The sequence below is a fragment of the Diplotaxodon limnothrissa genome, linkage group LG16 (genome assembly GCF_057381915.1).
Source record: "Diplotaxodon limnothrissa isolate DT_005_m linkage group LG16, D_limnothrissa_male_GT1.1, whole genome shotgun sequence".
NCBI lineage: Eukaryota > Metazoa > Chordata > Actinopteri > Cichliformes > Cichlidae > Diplotaxodon > Diplotaxodon limnothrissa.
This window is the reverse complement of record NC_140611.1, coordinates 36,770,764-36,793,227: the sequence shown is the minus strand read 5'-3', so window position 1 is coordinate 36,793,227 and position 22,464 is coordinate 36,770,764. Positions and strand designations below refer to the sequence as shown.

General features: G+C 41.2%; 1 protein-coding gene across 3 annotated transcripts in view; it reads right to left on the bottom strand.

The window, feature by feature from the left end:
• Positions 1-17,055, bottom strand: part of hdac4 (histone deacetylase 4) — a 133,466-nt gene extending 116,411 nt beyond the window's left edge. For 2 of the 3 annotated variants that reach the window (XM_085374032.1, XM_085374034.1), the window contains exons 1-2: positions 16,940-17,055; positions 3,269-3,463 (exon numbers count right to left, since the gene is read on the bottom strand). In XM_085374032.1, coding sequence (XP_085230158.1) covers positions 3,269-3,290 — 22 coding nt within the window. In that variant the 5' untranslated portion in view covers positions 3,291-3,463; positions 16,940-17,055. Of the gene's footprint in view, positions 1-3,268; positions 3,464-5,255; positions 5,569-16,939 lie in introns of those variants that run through there. The other variant, XM_085374033.1, reaches the window with a different exon arrangement.
• Positions 17,056-22,464: the final 5,409 nt, after the last annotated feature.

Genomic DNA, 22,464 nt, shown 5'->3' with positions numbered 1-22,464 from the left:
CTGCAATCAAGCCCAGATGAATTGAACCACCTCGCTCTGTGTTCGACTTCCCTGATAACTTCCTCTGATTAAGCTCCTGCTTAATTCACTCTGCCTCTCGACTCTGTCGACTTCAGTCATCTTTAGACAACTTTCAAAACGTTCAGACTTAAACCATCAATTAACACCAGAGCCTTCTCCGATACAGCGACACCGGCCTCTGTAAATGAGGAATCATCGGCGTGGACCGGCAGGTGTTAAGCTCCCTTTTTGAAGATTATACTTCACTTGCAGTGGCCTGGCCCAGGCTAGCCACTCTCTTCTAATCCACCACTGCAAGCTTTTGATAGCTCCCACTGAGAGTCTTTATTACAATTTCTGATTAAAACCTGGAGCCAGAGAGAAAACGAGACAGACTGAGAAATTAGAGTGACAGAGGAGAAGGAAGGGCAAGTGAAAGAATTAAAAATTACTCCTATTTCAAATGCAGGAGCGTAAACTGCAGAGCAGCTGCCTTTGATTACCTTTAAATCTAATACTTGGGCTTAAATTTTGTTAGAGGAATGAGCTGACCCCAAAGGCCTAAACACGTATCTCATATTCTGACAGGAAACAGACCCTCCAGGAAAGACTACAGAATGAAACCCTGCATTTTTAGTTTAAAACTGCGACATTAGCACCACTACTGAAATGCTAGAACCAGACAAAATTGACGAGAGCCAAGGGAAAAAAAAAAATCATTAAGATCATGAAGAACGCACTGCCTCGATCAGTAGAGAAAACAAAACAAAACAGTCTTATCTGGTTTCAACTCCAGCATCATTTATGAGGCGCTTATTGTGCCGTCCTTCCTCCCTGATACTGAATAATCTCTGGGATAAAATCTACACATGGCTGTGGTCATCCCAAAAACATGAATAATTCACAGCCATCTGCCATAAACCAACAGTCTAAATTAAAAAAAGACCGAGGAGGTGCGATTCCTTTATTGTGATCACTTCTTTTATTTTGTGTGTGTTTGTGTGTGTCACAGAAAGGAAGTGTGGGTCTGCTTTTGATTCACTTTATTACGTCATCACAGGAAGCGAGACGGACTCACGTTCACACCTACAGCTTTAAATAATTAGCAATTTAGAATTCGCAGTTAACCCAATCCATGCATATCTTTGCACTGTGGGAGAAAGCCAGAGTAGCAGGAGACGTAAACACGTCTCTACCTTCTCGACAATTTAAGCCAATGTCTGCAGTAAATTAGAAATGAAATGTTAGATGTAAAATGTTATTATGTACAGGTGACTGTTGTATGAGGTTAGTGGAAGTCTCCAAAATGATCACGTGTGTAATTATCAGTAAGGCTGCTGGTTCTCAAATTTGGGGCCGAGTGATTATTTTACTCACAACTAAGCCTAAGACAACAGCAACAACCTCACCTTTAACCATGTGAATGGTCTGTTAAACAACGCTGCGATCATTTTATCTCCCCCAACTTTTTAAAGGCTGTTAAAGCCTCACTGCTGATTAGCACTGAAGCTCCACACCATAAAAAGCGATCTTCAGAGCTCCAACTATCAGTTACTTTAAAGCAAGTGGTTGTCATGTTGAAAGTGATATGTTAGTCAAGAATGTCATCACACCTACTACGTTAAAGTGACTAAGGTGCTTTTGCGGACATGAAGCAGACCCGTTAAGATGCCGCCAGCATTTCATGGTTTCAAGGCAAGAAAAAAATCCAGCGGGGAGTTTTCTTGGTCTCACTTTGTCAAAGTTTGTGGCTGCTTTGTTTACACATTCTGTCCAGACTGCAAACATAAAGCATAAGTACTAAACAGCAGCATCCATATCATCACAGAAGAGGAGGCTGGGGCCAGTCCAAGAGGCAAGAACAAGACTGAGACTGCACAATACACTCTGACCCAAGTGCATAAAACATCCAGGATTTTTTCTGGTTAGACTCTAGAGGTCTCAAAGCTTTTTTAACCAGCTATACAAGGCCTCCAGCACCAGACGGCCCCTCTCTCTGTTTGTGTTCCAGGCCGGCGAGTCGCTATGCATGACGATTTATTGACGCAAGATCCCCCTCAGCCAGGACTGCCACCGATTACTGCTGCTGGAGAGAGGAGACGAGGGCAGGGAGAGGGGGGTAGACAGAAGGGGAAGGTCTTGCAGGGATAAGAGAGTTTTTCTGTGTGTGTGTTCTAGCTCTGCCTCCAAGGCCATAAACCCAGTTCCAAAATGCCAAGTAGCATGTCAACATGCCAGTCTTTGCCACCCAAGTTTAAATCAGACAAAAGGCTCTTTAGTCCTCTAAGTGGTGGTCTGAAAAAATAGGAAATGATGATCTGTCACACGTGGAAAAAGGCTTTACCAGAACTGCACAAACTGAAGGACGACAAGGAGAAAATGAACTGCTAACATGAAGTGAAACTGAGCAATGAGAGCTTAATTTCTGAGCTCCCCAAAGAGAAGGAACGTCTGGCACTGGATGAATGCTCTGGCCTAATGCAAACACAATCATCCCTCACCTATTTTTTATTTCATTTCATAACAGCTGACACTTGTTTTTCAAAAGATTTGTCCATCAGCAGATTGTTAGCTGTGACGTAAAAATTCCACCTCCCCAAATGAAATGAAAAACATGCGACGAATACAACGCTTCCTTTAACTAAACACTGGAGAAACGTCATCAATTCAGATTTATTATGTGAAAAAAACCAAAACTGCTAAGTTACATTTATGTCATATATTCTGAGCATGAGCAGGGAACAGAAATGACCAAAATAAAAAGGAAATGAAACAGGAAAACACGGCCCACTCCAACGATCACTTGCATAACGCAGCGTATTTAAGAAAAAGAAAAAAGAGGAAGAAGACCAAGAAAGAAATCAGTAAATATCTTTGGCCTGTGCCAGTTTTCCCCGTAATGTGACGACATGAATCCCCTCTGACGCAAACCCCTTTGAAAAGCCTTTTGGCAGGGACTCAACCATTTCTCCAAACACTTTTCAAAAGAATAGAAGGTGATGCCAGCAAGCTACATTGTGTCACACAGAATCTTTAGTACTGCAACAATTAATAAATGCCCGTGAAATCAATTTGCTGAACATGACCAACACAAGCAGAGCTTGATGGGAAGTGAGGACACAATGGACCTTTTGTCCAGTTAAGTAAAATAGAAAATCCAGACCTGTGCTAAGGAGGAAAAGAATATATACTTTTCCCATAACACAGCAGCTATAAATCTATTCAAAATAAACTGCCGTGTTTAAATTTTACATTTCTTATTTCTTACCTTGGCAACTGTGAGAGCTCATTGTTATGGCTGCTGTTGCTCGTGCAGACTTGATGTGGAAAGAGAGGAGCGAGGGCGTCAGTGCGCCTCTGTCATGGTCACCATCGTTCGCTACCCAGCTCGACCAAAGAGGAACATGGATTCATCACACTGTGCCACAGAAGAAGACCTCGTTGGACTGCTTCACCAAACAGCCTGTGAGGAGGAGATACAAAAAAAAAGCGGGGGATTTCATGCAGGCGCTCATTTATCACTGCAATATGCTCCAAATTTTTAAACAAACTTAAAACAAACACGTTTATGGTTTTTGCCATTCATTTATTCCTCCCTGCACAGGCAACAAAGCACAGACAGCCCTGCATGCCAACCAGCTTTCAAAGAACTGATGACCCCAGTTCAAAGTTTCTGCCTCTCTTCAGCCCCAATTAAGTCTCTTGCACAAAACTGTCCAGGACATTCTGACACATAGTTGGTGAAAACCACTGACAATTAGAAAATAAACTGCACTGCAATTTCTGCTATTGCTGTTACAAAACAAAGCCAAGTGTTTAATATTCAACAGCAACTTCCTAATTGTTGTAAATCTGTTATAAACAGTCTTACAATTACAATTGTTGCTAAAAGTGAGAAATAAGGTGAAGAAAATGTGGCAAGAATCAAGTTAGGACACGGTCCTGAGTCGCACTTTCTCACATGCAGCACACAGCAGGAGACGGTCTGCAACAATGCTGGAAACACAGAGTTCAGTTTAGGTGAGAGTGTGTTCGGCAGGCAACACACATGGCTTGCAGAGAATTTCCCGGACAAATACCCTCTCCATTCTCACAATCGGACATCACGCAGCCTTTGCTCTGGGGAGCTGCTTCAGTAAATACTCTTTAATATTCAATCCAACTGGCTTGGAGATTTTCATTTTGACATAAAACTCTGCTCAGTTATACAGAGAAAAGTTCAGGGCAGCAGTGCAGGTGTTAAACAGCTTGGATTTGGTGGAGAAAAGCAGGAGTGGGAATTCAGTCTATGCAGGGGCTGTGAAGATGAACTTCCACAACAGCTTGTGGGCTTACAGGACTGATGTTCTCCAATGCTGATGGTTGAACAGCCAAGGGAGCAACAGTGGGGCTAACTACGAAGAGGGAAAAAGTACAAAAAAGGCAGACTGGACATTCGTTTTCATTTTTAACACTCTGTTGTATATTTTGGCATCTCTTCTCCACAGCAGGGGCTAAACCAAAGGACCAACAACACAGCAAACAGCAACAAGAGTAGCCCACAGGGCGGGTTGGTCCACATATTTTTGACACTGCCCTCAAGTGACAGGAGGCGGCTACAACATGTCCATGTGGGTCTTCCAAACTTTCAGTGCACGAGCAAATTTAAAACGGAGACTAAAAGAAAGAGAACGGAGTGAAAGCAAACGGGCAAGTTGTATAAGATGTTTATTTTTTTATCAAATCAAAATGATTCATTTGAACCATCTGGCTTTACGTAAAATCACAGCATGTTTACAGAGTAATGCGAGTCACTATCAGAACTGTCATCACAACACTGCCTGAGCCACACCCAGCAAAGAGATTGAGCAGGTGTACATCGGTGATTAAGCACTGCAACAATAATACACCGCATTTTTCACATTTATGCATCAGAGCTTACCGGGGCACACGCCTTTGCAAGCATTTTAAGATTTGATCACATCTATTACTGTTACACTGTTACCGTGTTTGCTCCCACAGTTTGCATGGTCGGCCTGGGAAAGTCACTGCCTAAATGAAAGGCTGTAGTAGAGCCCCAAATGAAATGCAAACAGAGGCTTCATGAAGGCTTAGACTCACCTCTGAGTCAACAGCAGAAGAAAGAGGGGAAGAAAACTTTTCATACTGCCTGGTGTTTGTGTGTCTTATGCAATCAAAACTGCAAGCGGTGCGCAAACAAACACACAGAGAGGCCTCTGGCTCTTCAACTTTAACCGGCAGAAACTAAAACTCACCTCTGTCACGTCTAACAGGTGTCAGCAGAGCTGAAAACAAACATGTGGTAATGAGAGCTGCAATCAGTCCGTTTAAACCCCACAGCGGCCGCAGCAAAGTGCGTCTGCGCTCCCTTCTCTTTCTCAAACAGACACGCTCGCTCTTTAAAGCTGCTAAACTGAATTACTGTCACATACCTACGTTCAGTTCTGTTGCGCAGAAAAATAAAACTTCATGGAAACGTATTCCTGCCAACAGTCTCCAGGCTCTTACCTCAGCTATCAGGAATTACCATAAACACCATAACGGTCCCTTAAGTCTAGAACAAAATCTGAGAAACCAGATTATTAATTGCCGTCAAATGTGAGGGGAAAAAGTGTCAGAGTACTGATGGGATAACTGCCACTTGTGACTTTGAGAAAAAGATGAATGTGTTGCTATGACAAAAGTCAAAACACAGTATTTCCACTCTTTGAGTTGAGTGTGCTCTTCATAGCATCTTTCAAGCCATTGGGCAAAACAACAATGGAAGAGGTTTAGATGTCAGTCTGAATTCCTGATAAGGGTGTGTGTTTAGTTACATGTACACTGGTGACACTTGGATGACCGTGAGGGACACCGAAAATGGGTGTTGATGGATTTGCTGAGGCATGGGGTGTCAGAAAAAGTCGCCAGGGTGCCAACTGGAGGGCAGTGGAGCTATTCTCAGCTCAAACCACCTATTTTTGTCAGACGAGTTGTCTCACACACACGCGCACACACACACGCGCACGCGCGCACACACACACACACACGTACACACACAATGTGCTTTTACAGTCTGTTATAGTGTGACAGCAGTGACTTTAGGCATTTTCTCCTCCTGCTCTCTCTGTTGCCAAACACATACACCATGGAGCTCAAAGACAGGCCTTTACCGACTCCAGCCAGTTGCAGATTGTAAAGCTGATCTGTTGTCAGTTGTGATGCTACTTCCACATGACTTCATTTTTTTTCTCCTGGAATCTTAATTACTCTACGGGGATCCCATTAAAAATGGATCTTTGTACAACACTGCAGATATTTCTTTTTCCTGCACTGTGGCACCATAAAACACATCACCTGCATCTCTTCAAGCATCTCATTTTCACCGGCTAACTCGTCTGGATAAGATTTATTATTCTCATGCAGTGAAGTTTGGATCTGGAAACGTTTCATGGCGCTTGACAGGAAAACAGCTCTCAGGACCCCTTAATGGACTTCATTTCCCAAGCACTCTGAGCACTGCCGGGAGTAATCACGATAGCATAAAAATAACATGTGGTTGGATAGTGAGCAGTAAACAACAATTAAGAGACCCCTTGCATAGCTCATGAAATGAATCATTGAAAATGCATTTGCTCCATGAAGACCGCCTCAGCCTCTCAGCCCTAATTGACTATGAATTATTCAGCTGGCGATGGGATTAGTGCCTTGTATGCCATGGACTGACATGTTTCTGAGGTGTAGAGTCTTTACAGTGTGATAGCAGCTCAGTATTCTTGAAATAGATGTGGATGGCCCAACAGGAAGCTTTTTGCTTTATTATTACCACCAAGACAAAAGTAGAATATTGTAGTGTGTCTGACAGGAGCTGGTCGGTCCATCTGTGAAGTAGAGCTGGGCGATATAAGATTTTTTCATATCACGATATGTTTTTTTCATTTCAGGCGATAACGATATCTATCACGATATAAGCCAAATAACTATATTTGTAAGATTTAAATGTGCCGTTGCTCACAAGTAAAATGTGAAATAATCAGCAGCTTGTTTTTATTTAAATATTTATTTCCCATAATAAGTTCAACAGGGTAGATGTACTTAAGGAACATGAGACTTTTTCAGATAAATAAAGGCAAATATTGCAAACTACACAAAAGGCAGCCGCTAAAGCGTTTAAGTTTCAAAATAGAACAAACGAAAACAGACTAAATTGTCAATTCCACTTAGAAACAAAATATTAATTCTAAAAATAAATCTTAGTTTGTTTTACAGAAGAACAGACAAAACTGACTAACTTTTGTCAATATCAAATAAACTGAGAACTAAAAGGAAATTCTCAATCTCTCCTTGTTGTATAGCTGAGCTTTTCAAACAGTTGTAACAGTTACTTTAGTCTGACAAAAGCCGAATGACGAATTAGCGCTTCCAGTCAGAGACTGAGGCTACGTCCACACGTACACGGGTATTTTTGAAAACGGAGATTTTCCGTTTTCGTTTTAAAAAATAATCCCGTCCACACATAAAGGCAGAAATGAAGGAAAACGCTGCTATGAACATGCCAAAGCAGCAGGTGGCGCTAGATTCCTAACCGTGCAGAAATGTTGGCCAATCAGAAGTCTAGAAGCCTCGGTGGGAAAAAGTAAACAAAGCTGGGGCATAGAAGCAGAACCGAGTCGTATGTGTGGAGGGACAGTAACTGTGTGTATATGTAAGCATTTAAACACTGCAGAGAGTAGAATTAACAGTAACAGTATTGTAGAAATTCATTTCACTGAAACAATAACGTGGCGCACAGTGTGACGCATGCACCAGTTTATTGTATTTCCAGACTTGCTTTCGGCACAATTTACAGTGAGCGCTACTCTGTTTTTTGTCAGACTTGAAATAGCCGAAATACCTTCACACTACGGAACTTCTATGGCTCTTCCGTTCGACAATCTCTTCGGCGTTGGAACCATCATCTGTTTTCTCTTCGGTCACGCTCGGTTGATTTTTCTAGTCGGCACACTCATTTCCTCCATTACCCGCTGGCTGCTTCCCAAACAAACACACGTGCGGCTTGGCACTTGTGCTGTACGTAACAAGTCACGCGACGTGACGCTGCGGCTGTGATTGGTTCGGCTCTGCGCTACTTAATTTGGATTGGCTGACTTTTTTTTTTTTTTTTTTTTTTTTTTTAAAGAGGACAAGAGCGGCGAGGTCTATCGCGATAGTTTAATTTCTCTATCGAGTAAAAGTTATATTGCGATACATATCGTTATCGTTCTATCGCCCAGCTCTACTGTGAAGTTCAGGGTGTAAAACAAGGGCTGGGTAATGTACAGCTGATATAATTTCAAAACATATACCGAATGAGACAGTCCTGTTTATATAAGAATGTCCTTTGATGCTGAGGTATATAAAGTGTGCCCTAGATAAAGCTCTCTATGCAGACTCTCACTTTCTGCAGTTTCTCCTGACGTGAGTGATAACTAAAGTTTGAGGCATTCGTTAACTGAATGTTAAAATTGCATTTGTGACTGAAGCTGATGAGGTTTCCTGCTTTATTTAAACGAGACACTAAGAACAAAACTGCTCTTTTCAAAGCCAAAATACTCAACAACAACAAAAAAAGATTCAAATCTCATAGTTTTAGATTGTACATGCCAAAGACCTACGAGAACAGCTGAATCACTGCACCACCACTGCTTCCAAAAAGCCTGAAACCGTCATTGCTTTGAAAAGGTAGATTGTGGTCATAAGAATTAGAACCTGTACTCCATCACTTTTGGGTGCGTAAACCCTAAAACAGGTCTTGCATTATATCTGCCTGCGTGCACCTTCACAGAAATGACTGCTCTTATTTTGACAGTAGTTTTGGCACAGTGGACAGGAGCTTAGTCCTGCTGGAAAGTAAATCAGGATTTCCATGAAGCTCATCAGCAGATGGAAGCATGAAGAGCTTCTACCACAATCTCGTGGTAGAAGGCTGCACTGACTTTGGACTTGATGAAGCACAGCTGACCAACAGCAGCCAACTCCAGCAGATCACACCCCAAAGCATCACAGAAACGTCACGCTGGACTTCAAATCCATTGGATTCTGTGCCTCTTTACTCCAAAATGTACTTTTATCTGAAAAGAGCAGCTAGACTACTGAGGAACAGTCCAGGTAAGACACTTCTGACAGTGTTTCTGGTTCAGGAGTGGGTGGATATTTGGATGAAGTCTATTCAATGACACAAGCCTCGTCCACTTGAAGTTCTTTAAATCATCTTTTCTTTAAAGTCCTCATTTTACTGACACCTTTCCCTTCATATCAACTTCAATACAGCACACAATGTTCCACATCAAAATGCAAAACAGTAACCGAGTACATGTTAATGAAATGACTGGAGATAAAAATCATGAGACCAGCCTCGAGACCTGGTACCGGAGTTCTACACAAATTCAAATAACATCACGGATATTGCATTAAAAGTCTTTTAAATTAAGCGACTTTAAAATGTTTTAAATGCAGCTACGGTGAAGGCAAATCATTACTAAACATTCAAGCCTAAAGTGGTGGAGGTCGTGTTTTATTTCTCAACAACATACCATTTTAGCATTACTTCTGTTCATGTACTGACTCATCTTCAGTCACAGTTTTTATTACTGGGTTAACGTCACAAAATGCTGGAATTCATCTAAATGTCAAATAAAATATCCCGACGTGGGTGAAGCACACCAGCTAAATGCCCGAAAATTCACTTTTCCTGCATCCTCAGCTGATGGTTGACTCAACCAGATGCAACTTTTTATGTTGAGTTATTTTTTTAAATTAATAGTTTGAGAATATTAATGCAACTAGGAAGGGAATATGAACCAAAATTCCCATCACAAGAACAGACAGATTACCTGAAATGGTCTTTCTTTTGCCTATTAAAAAAATGGCTATTTGCACAATGGCTGAGTGTGCAGGCCTGTCCATCACAGGTACCAAGCGCTAACCCAACACAGCTGTGCTATTAATAGACACAATCAGTGAAAGGAAAACAAAATGGGCACTAATAAGGATGTCTTTCCAAACTGCAAACCTATTGATAACCGATTTCAGAGCGCTAGGACGGGTTCCAAGTCAGGAGGAGGTCCTGGAAAAACACAAAGAGCTAATACGGGTTATTATTAGAGTTGCGAGGCACCAACAGGGTGTAAGGGGCTGAACTGTGGGAGAATAATGTGGGTGACCACAAGAACTCATCAAACCTCAAAATCACATCAGTTGAGGATGAGAGCTTCTGTATAGCCGCCCATTAAAATCCCAGCATCCTTCTTGCTGCTTTCAGTCTTTGTCTTCTTTTCGGGCCAAAATCCATTTTCTTTGATTAAAGTGAAATTTCAATCTATACTAATGAACAAGTCTGAACGTAACAAAGCACTCTTCTGCTAATAATAGAAAAGTCCTAGCATGCACAGCTGTCTTTCCTGGAAGGTTAACATCAACATACCTGTACTGAAATATAAGCAATGTGTGCTGATTTTATCAGGTTGCACGTTTCCCTACATTCTTACTGGTTTAGAAAATCCAAACATTAGCACACTGATACTGTAAATGGTAAATGGGCGGATTCTTCTATAGCATTTATACAGCCATTTGTTTTTTAAAGAAATGTTAGAATCGTGCAAACAGTGACAACACCATTTTTGATTGGACTATATATAGTATATAGTGCAAAAAAGTAATTGTAAAATATGTATGTGACAAATATTTTAAGATTGTCTTAGGGAGCACCAAAACACTAAAACATGACAGTGGTCATTATAATGTTACAGACAGGCAAGAACGATAATGCTATGATTTCATTCTTAGCCCGCTACCTTAATGACAATTTTAAGCCAGGAGACAAATGTTATCAATTTTGTCTGTCTGTAACATCATAATTAATAACTTAACAGATGGCTAACATTGCTATCAAATGAAAATACCTTCAGCTGAAAGATCCACCTTTGATTTGGCAAAGATTTTAATACCAGATGCAATTCCTAAAGCAGCGCTCCCAATTAAGGAGGCATGGGACCAACACCAACACTAGGCGTACACTAGTTTGTGATCCCCTGAGGCTGGGTTTGTAACTCCTAATAGTTAAGCAACTAAAATTATTGTTTGGTGGCCAAGTTAACATTTATGATGGTTCATGACCTCTCAAAATTGTTCAGTGTTGTGGACATCAAATACTTCAGCTGCTGGTAAGGGGAGGAGCTGTGTACCTACCTGTCTGCAACTGCTCTGTGTGATGTTTTGTGTCAACTGGAGGAGGCCAAGATGCTGTCATTTGTATTGGTACTGCTGCAAATGATAACATAATCACAAAGTAATTTGCAGTATTATCAGTCAAGTTAGTATCTGAGAATCTATTTTTTTGACAACCGTAACAGAGGTAGGAGGTATTGTGGAGGGAGGGAGTAGTCTGCAAGTATTGTGTGTGCATGCTTGCTTTCTAAAATTCATTGATTCATTCATTCATTCAAATATACTTCACGCAAGTAACTCCAACTCTGACTTTAAATCAGTAAGCCTGGCACAGCAGCAGGTGAACCGGTTGTCCATGTGCTCCAGGTCATGGTTACAGAAAAAGGTTACAACTGCTGACGAAGAAAGACCACCACTGCCAGCGTCAGTCCCAGATGGTGATATTGAAGTAAATACAGATGTAGAAGACTCTTGGTGCATAAGCAGGTGAATGGCATTGAGGACCGCTATAACAGCCAGCCAGCCCGACCTGTGCGGAAAACCCAAACTGTTAAGGGCAGCAACAAGGCGGCTAGCAGCAGAAGAATGAGAAAAAACGCAAAGGGATCATCTACTAGTAAAGTGATGGTGTCATTCCAACAGACAGCTAAAGAAATTATAATGAAAAATATACTGCTAATATACTGAGGCCGTTAGACCCTACAGCCGCGCAAGTTTACATGTGGAAAACACTGAATGGTTAGCATGTGCCAACTTTAACACTGTCAGATACCGAGAAGCAACTTTTGCCATCTGCATCTAGTTTTCTAAATACACATGGCACAATGAAGGTTATTGAAGTGAGACTAAAACCAACATATGGTGATTAAGAGGAATTAAAATCTAAACTACACTCATTTGAAAAGCAACTGTCAACTGCAGTTTTGGTTTGATAGACAAATTACTATTTGGACCATGCTGCTTGAGTATGAAACCAAAGCTCCAATGCCATTTACAAAGCCAATCAGTGTAACATAAACAACATGTGAACAAACAGGGGTGCCTGTCCCAAATACCAACCACATGCTAACTGATTTTAGAGGTTCAAAGTCAGGACAAGAACAAAAGAGCTAAACAGGGTTTTTTTATTGGAGTTTTGAGGCACCAACTGGGGATAGAGCTGAATGTTGGAGAATAGTCAACAGCAATGAACTCATACAGCACCCAAAGGGGGTCAACACAAGGATTCATCAAGCTTCAAATCACATCAATTGAGGCTGAGAGCTTCTTTACAGTTGGCCATTGAAAATTCACAGTCCTTTTTTTACTGCCTTCAATCTTCCTCTTGTTTACTTTTGCTGTTTTTCTGGCCAATATCCAGCTTCCTTTCTTTTTATAAACTTGCATAACAGTAAGCCAAATGAGAAAAAACAATGTACTGTAACCATCTGTTGACTGGTTGGCTGCTTTAGTTGAAGGATTCATGTGCAGCCGATTTCCCCAAGTGTCATTCAAACTATATTAGTGTCTTCTCAAACACTGTGCAATCAAGAGAAGGACAAAATAAAAGAATAAATGAATACAGACTGAAATCAAAGATACAGTAGTATTCAGAACGGCAGTGAGCTGGTGGAACGATCTTCCCAGTTTACAAATTCCTACTGGGTGACTGTGGATTGCTGGGTTTTATTTGTCTCCGAGCACAACAGTCGCATTAATAGAACCCATTAGAATCCAACAACGTCCACAAACTGTCCACAAACAAGCAAACGTTCTGAGCGCCAGCTTGTCCTAAATAATAGAAGGAAATTGGAAAGTCAGACCCAGAATTTCACAAAGCACAATGGAACCAAGATAAATGAGCTTATTAAAGAGATTAAAAGAGGCAAACTTAGGACACAAGTGCTCATGAACTTTGGTAAGGTAATGATGTAGGTAGCCCGTGTGCTTACTGGTCTAAGGTCACTTACTGCAACTTCTCTTATGTGCGCCTTTCTCCTATTTTTGTCTACATTTCTCTTGTTTCTTGACTTTACACATTTCTCCTGTTTGCTATTTATATTTTATCCCAGCACAGTTGATGCGGAGCACCTACATTTTCATAGTCCATGTACAATGACAATAAAGGGCTATTCTAGTCTATTCTACACATCTTGAGATTTCTGTACTCCTCTGAGTATACTACAAGCCAACATGGAACTTAGAGGTTTGATGCATGTACTCCCTATGATATTAATGCGTAGTACTGAATTGGGGCCAAGATGTACAGCTGTTATACATCCACTATATCTTTCCGTGCTACACCCTCCTTGGCGCAGTGATGATACCAGCTGGGGGACAAATCATACAAACAAAGCTTCTCAACAAGATTTTCTTCTTTGTTGGAATCTCAACTATTTTGTTCTGCATGCTTTACTTCCATCTATACTGTTTGAGTTTGTTTTGGCTCTTTCACAAGCGCTCGTTGATCAGTGCATCATTTCACACTGCATTCCTATTGGTCAGTTGGTAGTCAGCAGTCACACTGTGAAATGCTTATCCTACACTTCTGGTACTTTATGAATTTTGCCTCAGGCTTGGTTGGTTTAAAGACCAATATAACTTTGAACCTCTCTTATTACGTGACTTAGTACCATGAGTTTGGAGTAACGACCAAAAGATATCAGCATGACATATCACCTGTCTTGTTAGTCAACTTTTGTCTGGGAAACTCCAGGAAAAAATAGAGGCTGAATCAACTAGATGATTGAAGAAAAATAACAAAAAAAAACTCTTTTTCCTTGTACTTTCCCAAAACCAGCATTTTAATCCGCCTAATAGCTCCTAATAGAAATACAAAACAATCTCACAGTGCACTCTCGGTTCATACTCAAACAAACAAAAGCACAACTTGCAGGCCATCATATAAAAGCTTTTTCCCTGATGAAAAGATGAAAAGACTGGTTACATTTACCCCAATCAGCCCAGTGTTAGAGACAGACAGAAGTTCTCTTTTTCTTTACTGTCAAACCCAAAGTCCTGCTTGAAAATGCAGACTTCCTAATATTACAGCCTTTTGCACATGGCACTAACTGCAACAGATTCCTTTAAAGTGGACATAATATGGCTGACATAATAACAATAGCGGGACTTCCAGTCTGTATTGTGCTATTAAGTCTCATTTAGCTTAAATATTACAAGAAAAAAAAACTATTTTCTTAAACACTAACGCCTAAGATCCAACACCCTCCAGCAGATATTGGGCAAGAGGCGAGTTACGCCCTGGGAAGGGCGCTGGTCTATCGCAGAGCTAACACATGCACATGTCTTTGGATTGCACAGGGAGAACACCCAAATCCCACACAGAAAGGCCCCGGCTGACCAGCTGTGAGGCATCAGTTCTTACCACTGCACCACTGTGCTGCCCACATCAAAATCCCACATTGCACAGTACAATTAGGAATAATTCAGTTCCACAAACACAAAAGTCTAAAATGTGAGACAGTTACTGCAGGTGTTTAAGCCATGCAGATGTTTTGTTAGATGGACTCACAATTAATTTACAGTGATTTAAAAACTCTCAGTTATCCTTTAAGTCCTTAGTCCACGTAAAGCTGTCGAAAGGGGAAAATCAAATGTGCAGGTGACTTTTTGTCTTTTAAAGTCAATACAAGCAATACAACAGGTGTTTCATTTGAAATCTGACCAGATTATTTATGCTTCTCCTGTAGCTTACTGTACACCCCCATCACGGAGATGCAGATACAGATGGATACAGAGCATCTGGTCAAAATCCAAGAACTGTCTTGGGTGGGTCGATCAACTCTTGTAGGGTCGTCCTTGCCAGAAAGCAAAAGGGTCCGACTCCGTTTCGCACTCACATTCTACAATAACCCACACAAATCATCATCACTGGTCTACAAAGACTAAAATCCAGAGGAACTGCAAGATATTTCACACCCCATGATCATTACAAAGAAAACAAGAAAGAGACTTAGATAATAATAACTGAAATCATTACCACGCACTACAACCATGTCAACATTTCCTCTTTGCATGTAGAATGCAAAATGGCAGTAATCGCCACAAAGAAAAACTTTGTGCAAATGCAAAACCATTTATTTCAAACAAAAACATTTTTTGTGGCGGCTTTGCGTTGCAATCCAAAACGCCATAATATGGTCTTCCTCTGGAATTTTTCATGTGGCCAAAGAATAATTACAGGCTGCCAGCCCCGTGGAGTTTTATTAGGCATGTTTAGAGTTTGTTTTGTACAACAAGACTTTGCATATGCTTCTTAAAGGGGACACCCATCCTCCAACCATCTTATTCTCCCACTTATTCCAGCTCAATACTTGGACTCAACTCCTTAGAGAAGTCACTTTTCCAACGTTCAAATAACCCTTTTTTTATCCTACAGTAGGCCTTGGTGTAACCTCTCAGGTTATCCACTGTCTTAACAACCCATTTAACTCACTCCCCAAATCAGCTTTCTTCTGGTTGGCTGCCCGTCTCAGTCAGAAGGTTCAAGTTTGCAGCTGCTGTGCTCACAATCAGTGTGGCGTGTCTGAGATTGGATGACATCACGAGAAGCCAAGAGTGAAAAACAGTCTAGAGCTGATCGTTCAGAGATGCCAGAAGCCCGAGCGTTTGGCTCACAAACATTTATTTCTTTTACACCATCATCTTCACTATGCTGTTACCTTCAAAGGATTGAGATCATGATGTAATGACATCCGTCATCACCAAACAACTGAATGAGACCACATGAGGACGTTTTGAAGCTGCAGAAGATCAGACATGCCTAACGAGTTCTCAGTCACAGACACTGCTGAACATCAGCTCTTAAAGAGTAAGAATATAACAGGCAGCAGGCTGTAGAAAGAGATCCTGCCATAATTCAATGATGCTGTTTTACATCTTCACCAGTCTGGCCTGTGCTCTCGGCAGACTCATCCTTTAGGAGGACAACTCAGACATTTCTTTAGTGGACTGCTGTGACCTTGTTCCCGTGGGGCCTGGAGTTTACAAGCATGCGCCAGCAGTGCTCCAGAGCTTGTAATGCTGAGGGAATAGTTTCCACTAGTGAAGGCTTACAGGAGATTTAGCAGAGCACAGGCACAGCCCTGCTGCTGCTCCGCTCTGTTTACACTTCACCGAGACAAAGTTTACAGCCAGAACTGCGGCAGCGCGGTCCGACCTCAGCAGAAACCTCCATCACACGCACGCGCACGCACACCCGTGCTGTCTCTGTGTTACTTGAGGAACTATGGAGCAAAGCGGTGCGTTTAACTACAAGAACAAAACTTTATGTGAGCTCGAACAGCTCCGCTGGAAGCGCGGCTGTTTGCGCCGAAACCTCCCCAGAACATCTGGCAGCCCTTCGCTGTAACCTCAAAGTCATCATGAAGGCAGTGTGCCAACACGAGGCAGAAACAGTGAATACGCTTTAATAACAGTCCGCTTCTCACCGCAGTCTGCCTCTACCGAACTGAAAGCTGAGCAACAATGTTGCACAACACACTGTTTTTGATAACCTACTACAAACTGCTGAAAGTGAGCAACAACGCATCTATTGCGCAACACTCACGGCTTCCTTCAGCTGACTGTAAAACACCCACAAACCCACACGAAACAGAGTAAAGTGGAGTTGCCCCACGACTGCAGCTCACTTCGGGGAGACGCAAAGCGCAGCGACCCCAGAGATAAACATCGCTAACTTTTTTTCAATCATGTGCCTTAAACGTTCAAAGCAAACACTGTTTATTTTTCCACAAACACGGAACAGAAACAGTACCTGAACCGAGCTGTGCTGGCTGGGAGCTGTTGCTGTTCTCCCGCTGCTTAACAGCATCCACGGAGCAGGGTTTTAGGACCCGTCGGTGCCGTTAAAAAAAAATCAGTCATCCAACAGATCCGCCATACTGAATTAATCACGTGTCAGACAACCCCCTGTGTTTCCGTAGGAGGCGGGGTCTGCGGGCAGTATGATTGACAGCTGACGGGAAAATCTCTAAGTGGACACGAGGTAAGACCACCATTCTGACACACAGGTATCATCACCCGTCCTTATCCTCCTTTACTACCAAGTACATTAAGCTTTTTTTATTTTTAACTTGTTTAATGGGGTTTTTATGTATTTTACATTCAATAGAGGATTCATTTGATATCCAAGTATGTGCTCAGCAAATATATATATGTCCTAATTTTGTTTAAATTACAATAAACAGTAAAACAGCTCCTGAGTGCTGATTCAAACCTTTGGTATTTTTAGGCAAATACCAAAGTACAGGCCAAGCAAAACCCAGCCTGCACTAAAGAAACAAGGTTTCTAATGTCACTGGAATGCTCGGCACTCCTCTTATTTTAATATATAACACAAACAAGCCTGTACTTTTTTTTAATCAGGAAAAATAATGCACCCACTGGTACCGAAGAATGAAATCCCCGTGCGAACTCAGTCTGCTGTTTCAGTTGGTTCTTCCCACTCCGGGTCGACTTTCCCAAACTGCAGATAACATGTGTCAACTTGTCACACGCAGTAGCTGGTTTAATACTTAGGTGGAGAGATATGTGGCAACAGTAGATTTTCCAGAAGGGGTTGGAGGACTGCAGTTGCCCTCCTGGAAGTGAGCCTTCTAAAACCATATACACTTCAAATTACACACACACACACATATATATATATATATATATATATATATATATATATATATATATATATATATATATGTGTGTGTGTGTGTGTGTATGTGTGTATAAAGCTGCCTTATAGTGTCCAAGGAGACATTCAATAGCCACAAAACCACATATGTAACTGATATCTGCACAGCACCAAAAGGCTTAATTCTCACCAGGGGGTAGTGCTCTTGATTCCCCTTGTTTGTTAAAGGAACACTTCCGTAAGCTGAGAAGTGCAACTCCAACTTCCTCTAACAAACTGGAGCATGGCATACATCTGTCTCATAGTTTTTCCTCTTCAGTCGCCACCAATGTTGGTCAAGTTACTTGAAAAAAGTAATCAGTAACTAATTACTGATTACTTCCCCAAAAAAGTAATCCAGTTACTTTACTGATTACTTATTTTCAAAAGTAATTAATTACTTAGTTACTCAGTTACTTTTTAAAAACACAATTTACAACCTGAGTAGGTGATAAAGCGATAGCTCTTTCAGCCCAATTCTACTTTTTCTGCATAATCCATCATACAAAATGTAATCAAATGGAAAAGTCTCTTTTTTAAACTTGTTTTATTAGTTTTAATCTTTTAACTTTATGCATCAAGCAAAAATTTTATTATATGCAACATTCTCTAATTAGTTTAACATTTAAACCTATTTTCTGCACATTCCAGCACATAAAATAAAATATTTTTTGTGTTTACACTCAGTCTTTCAAATAGATGCAAGTAAAACACAGCAGAAAATAAATAAAATCAAAGACTCAGCGGTCCTTTTGCTCTATTTTCACCTGTAAAGCAGGAGTGGGGTAGGCGGAGGTTTACCCTGGTGCAGGTGTGCCGCGGCAGTCAGTGGAAGAATCCGCGAGTTTCTCTGTGAATTTCCCATTACGTTGTAGCTACTCGGTGCTTGTTTGGAAGTTTAGGGTTTTTTTCGCTGTAAAAAGAAGTTTTCTTCCCACGCACAGCGGACGCTAATGTTTTTGTCACTTTTTATGGAATCAAACTCAAAGTAAGGTCAGTACTTCCACGCTTTAAACGCTGCACGCTCATACTCTCTCCGCACTCGATATGTGATCCATTGTTGATCTGCACACAGCTGTTGTCACGAACGTCGCACTTGCCTACGTCACTGTCATGAGACATTCTCGCAAAAAATCACGGTTTTAGTAACGCAGTAACGCAGCATTCCTACGGGAAAGTTGCAATAGTAATCCCTTACTTTACTCGTTACTTGAAAAAAGTAATCGGATTACAGTAACAACGCGTTACTGCCCATCTCTGGTCGCCACGATTAATCCCTGTGACAGCTTTATTGGCTCGGTCAGTTTTACACAGCATCCCAAAATAAGTCAGCGAACAGTGAGTTCATCTTGTGTATAATATTAACTACAAACAGATGTTTAGTTTATTTAAAGTCATTACTGTGATGTTTAAAAGAAACTACAGCACAAAAGAGATGAGTTCATAGCCTGCTATAGACAGCATGTGTGCCAACAGCAGGAAAGCTACACAGGCCATGGAAGGATTTTCCTTTATTTTACAGTATTTGCACCTATTCAACTGCATGTTCATGTAAATATCTCATCAGCCAAGCAACTCAGTGTATGTAGGCATTCAGATATGGTTGAGACCAACCATATCTGTGGAAAAGAACAAACCCAGTGACTGTTAGCTCTCTGGGTGAAAATGTCTTGATGACATAAGAGGTCAGAGGAGAACATCCAGACTGCTTTAGGCTGATAGGAAGGGATCAGGAACTGAAATAATCACTTGTTCTAAACAAAGTATGCAGAAGAGCATCTCTGAATACATCACGCTTCAGATCTTGAGGCAAATGGGCTACAGCAGCAGAAGACCACACCAGGTGCTCCAGGAACTATTATCACTTCTTTTTCCCATTAATCTTCTTTCCTTCCGCTGTACCTTAGTCAGTATCAGTATTAAGCAATAGGGCTTACTCCCTGATTTATCTAGTAAAATGACGCTATGAATCACAGCGCGTAGATTAAAATGTTGCACAATTCATGAAAAAGTGCCATTCTTAGTTCCCTTTTGATTGTGCAATCTAATGTTTTCACTCTTTTGGAGGGGGGAGGGGGTCACTCCCACTCCTGAAGAAATTCTATGACTCTGTGGTGGCTTCTGCTATCTTTTATGGTGTGGTCTGCTGGGGCGGCAGCATCTCTGCTGGGGACAGGAAGAGACTGAACAGGGTGATCCGAAGGGCCAGCTCTGTTCTAGGATGCCCTCTGGACCCAGTGGAGGTGGTGAGTGACAGGAGAACGGCGGCTAAGCTGTCATCCCTGATGGACAACATCTCCCACCCCATGCAGCAGACTGTGACAGCACTGAGCAGCTCCTTCAGTGGGAGACTGCGGCACCCACGGTGTGGGACGGAGAGATTTCGCAGGTCTTTCCTCCCCACTGCTGTCAGACTCCATAATAAAGACTTTAACTGATCAAGCACACACATCCATACATATGCAATAATACTAAGTGCAATAATCCTTTCTGTCATCGTTGTATTTTTACTCAGTTGTATATAGTATTTGTATTTGTATTCTATTTTTATCTTATTGTATGTTTATTTTATTTTATTCTACTGTATATAGTATTTTATTTTATTCTATTCTGTACAGCTGTGTACTGTATTTATTCTTATTGTATTCTAATTTTTGCGTCATAACTTTTGCACTGTCCACTTCCTGCTGTGACAAAACAAATTTCCCACGTGTGGGACTAATAAAGGTTATCTTATCTTATCTTATCTTTGAAGAGCAACATTATGAATGTACACAGCCAGTAACTCTGACGAGTGCCATTAATTACCAGCGTTTGGGGAATTAACACACATCAGCAGCTGAAACAGGGAGCAAAGACATCAATAACAAGCGGCAGCATGAAAATAAAAATGACACAATAGCGGCAAAAACAAAACGCTCAGTGGGAAAGCAGGTTTAATTAGGTGGATAAAATAGAACAGTGAGCTGTAAATCACCTCATCCCCTTTAAACATCATTCATCTACTTATTATCCAAACACATTGTCTGGATGCGATTATGGCTATGAGGCGATAAAGGCGTACTTTATTTTTCATGGAGCAAACAGAACCTGTGACTTTTTTTCTTCCATTTAAAGGACAAATTGACTAGGAAGTACTCATGCAGGCTGGAAGCAAAACAGAGAAGTTTTGAAGATGCTCGCTAATGTAGCCAGGCTGTCAAAGAAATGTGATGAATTGCTGTTATGTGGTAACTTTGTCCTTAAATAACCGACACCCAGCAGTGCACCGTGTGTGGTCATAATAAGCAGTTGCACTGATGCAAGTACTGCACAACAGTGGACTGTATTACTGTCAGGCTTGAAAGGACACCTGATGCTGCCACAGATGTAGCAGCAACAAGGCTGGGATTACATAAACACTCCAGCTTTAAGAGTGTGGGCTCACCCAAAGAGAAATGAAACAACTCGACCCAGTGGAGCTGCTCGCTAAAGAACAACACTGACAGCATAATGAGCATCCTCTCACACGGGCCTGTCCACATAAGCAAGGAAGCTGATTTGAACAACGATGGGATGGCTCAACCCGGCCACAAGCTCCACTGACAGCATAATAAGTATTCTCTTGAAACCCGTCCACGGCATTTAAGAATGGGATGCATCCAGAGTTTATCTGCTGCAGTGGAAGCAGATAGGGCCAACACAAGATGCCACACCAAGCTATTTGATATAGCTAGATAGTTATAAAGAGCTCATTAGGATCATGTTCATTCATTCAGCACTATGGAATAGAAATGGCACAACTCTTTGACCCACAGCAACATAGATTGCATTAAATCTGCACTGCATTAAAAGAAAGTGAGCTGATCAAATGCAGTACAGCGATACAGTTTTTGAGATATGAACATTTGTTTTTTGTTTTGTTTTGTTTTTCCAGAAAAACTACAAGAGCGTGATAGTAATGCAGAAACTGCATCCAGGACAGAAAAACTGCATTATGTTGCTAACCCAACATAATGGCTCTTTTCAAGCATCTGCAGGGACAGCATGCTAACGCTAAGCTAGTAAAGAACCCAGAGTGAAGTTAAAGCTGAGTGAATGCCGACCCAGCCCAGCAGCCAGACCCTGAATTTAGGCAACAAACTGATGGGCAGTCAGGCTGCAGCCTCAGTTTCTACCTGTTTATGTTTCTATAGTAGAATCGCCATGGCGATTGCACTAAAGTCTCTTTGTGCTGGTTTTCATCTTTGATATTTGTGTTGTCGGCTTTTTGTTCATTACAAAATACTAAGAGAAAGATGATATATGTGTCCTCAATATGAAAGGTATTTGTGTTGGTGTGTGAAACTGTATCATGTAGGTTTATATCGTTAAATGATAATTATGAGACAATGTGTTTCGTATCATTTTATGGAGAAATGCAAAAGTAAAGTAACAAGTAGTATAACAAATTACTTTCTCCTGCGAGTAATTATGTATTTCATTACTTTTAAGAAAAGTGTTCAGTGCAGTATGTATAATAATGACTTCTTTTTGAGTAATGATCACAAAACTGATCAGAACGAAGAAGGGAAATACTCCCAACATGCACAAACATTTGACCCACCGCATACAATTAATTTGCATGAATGTAATGTCTT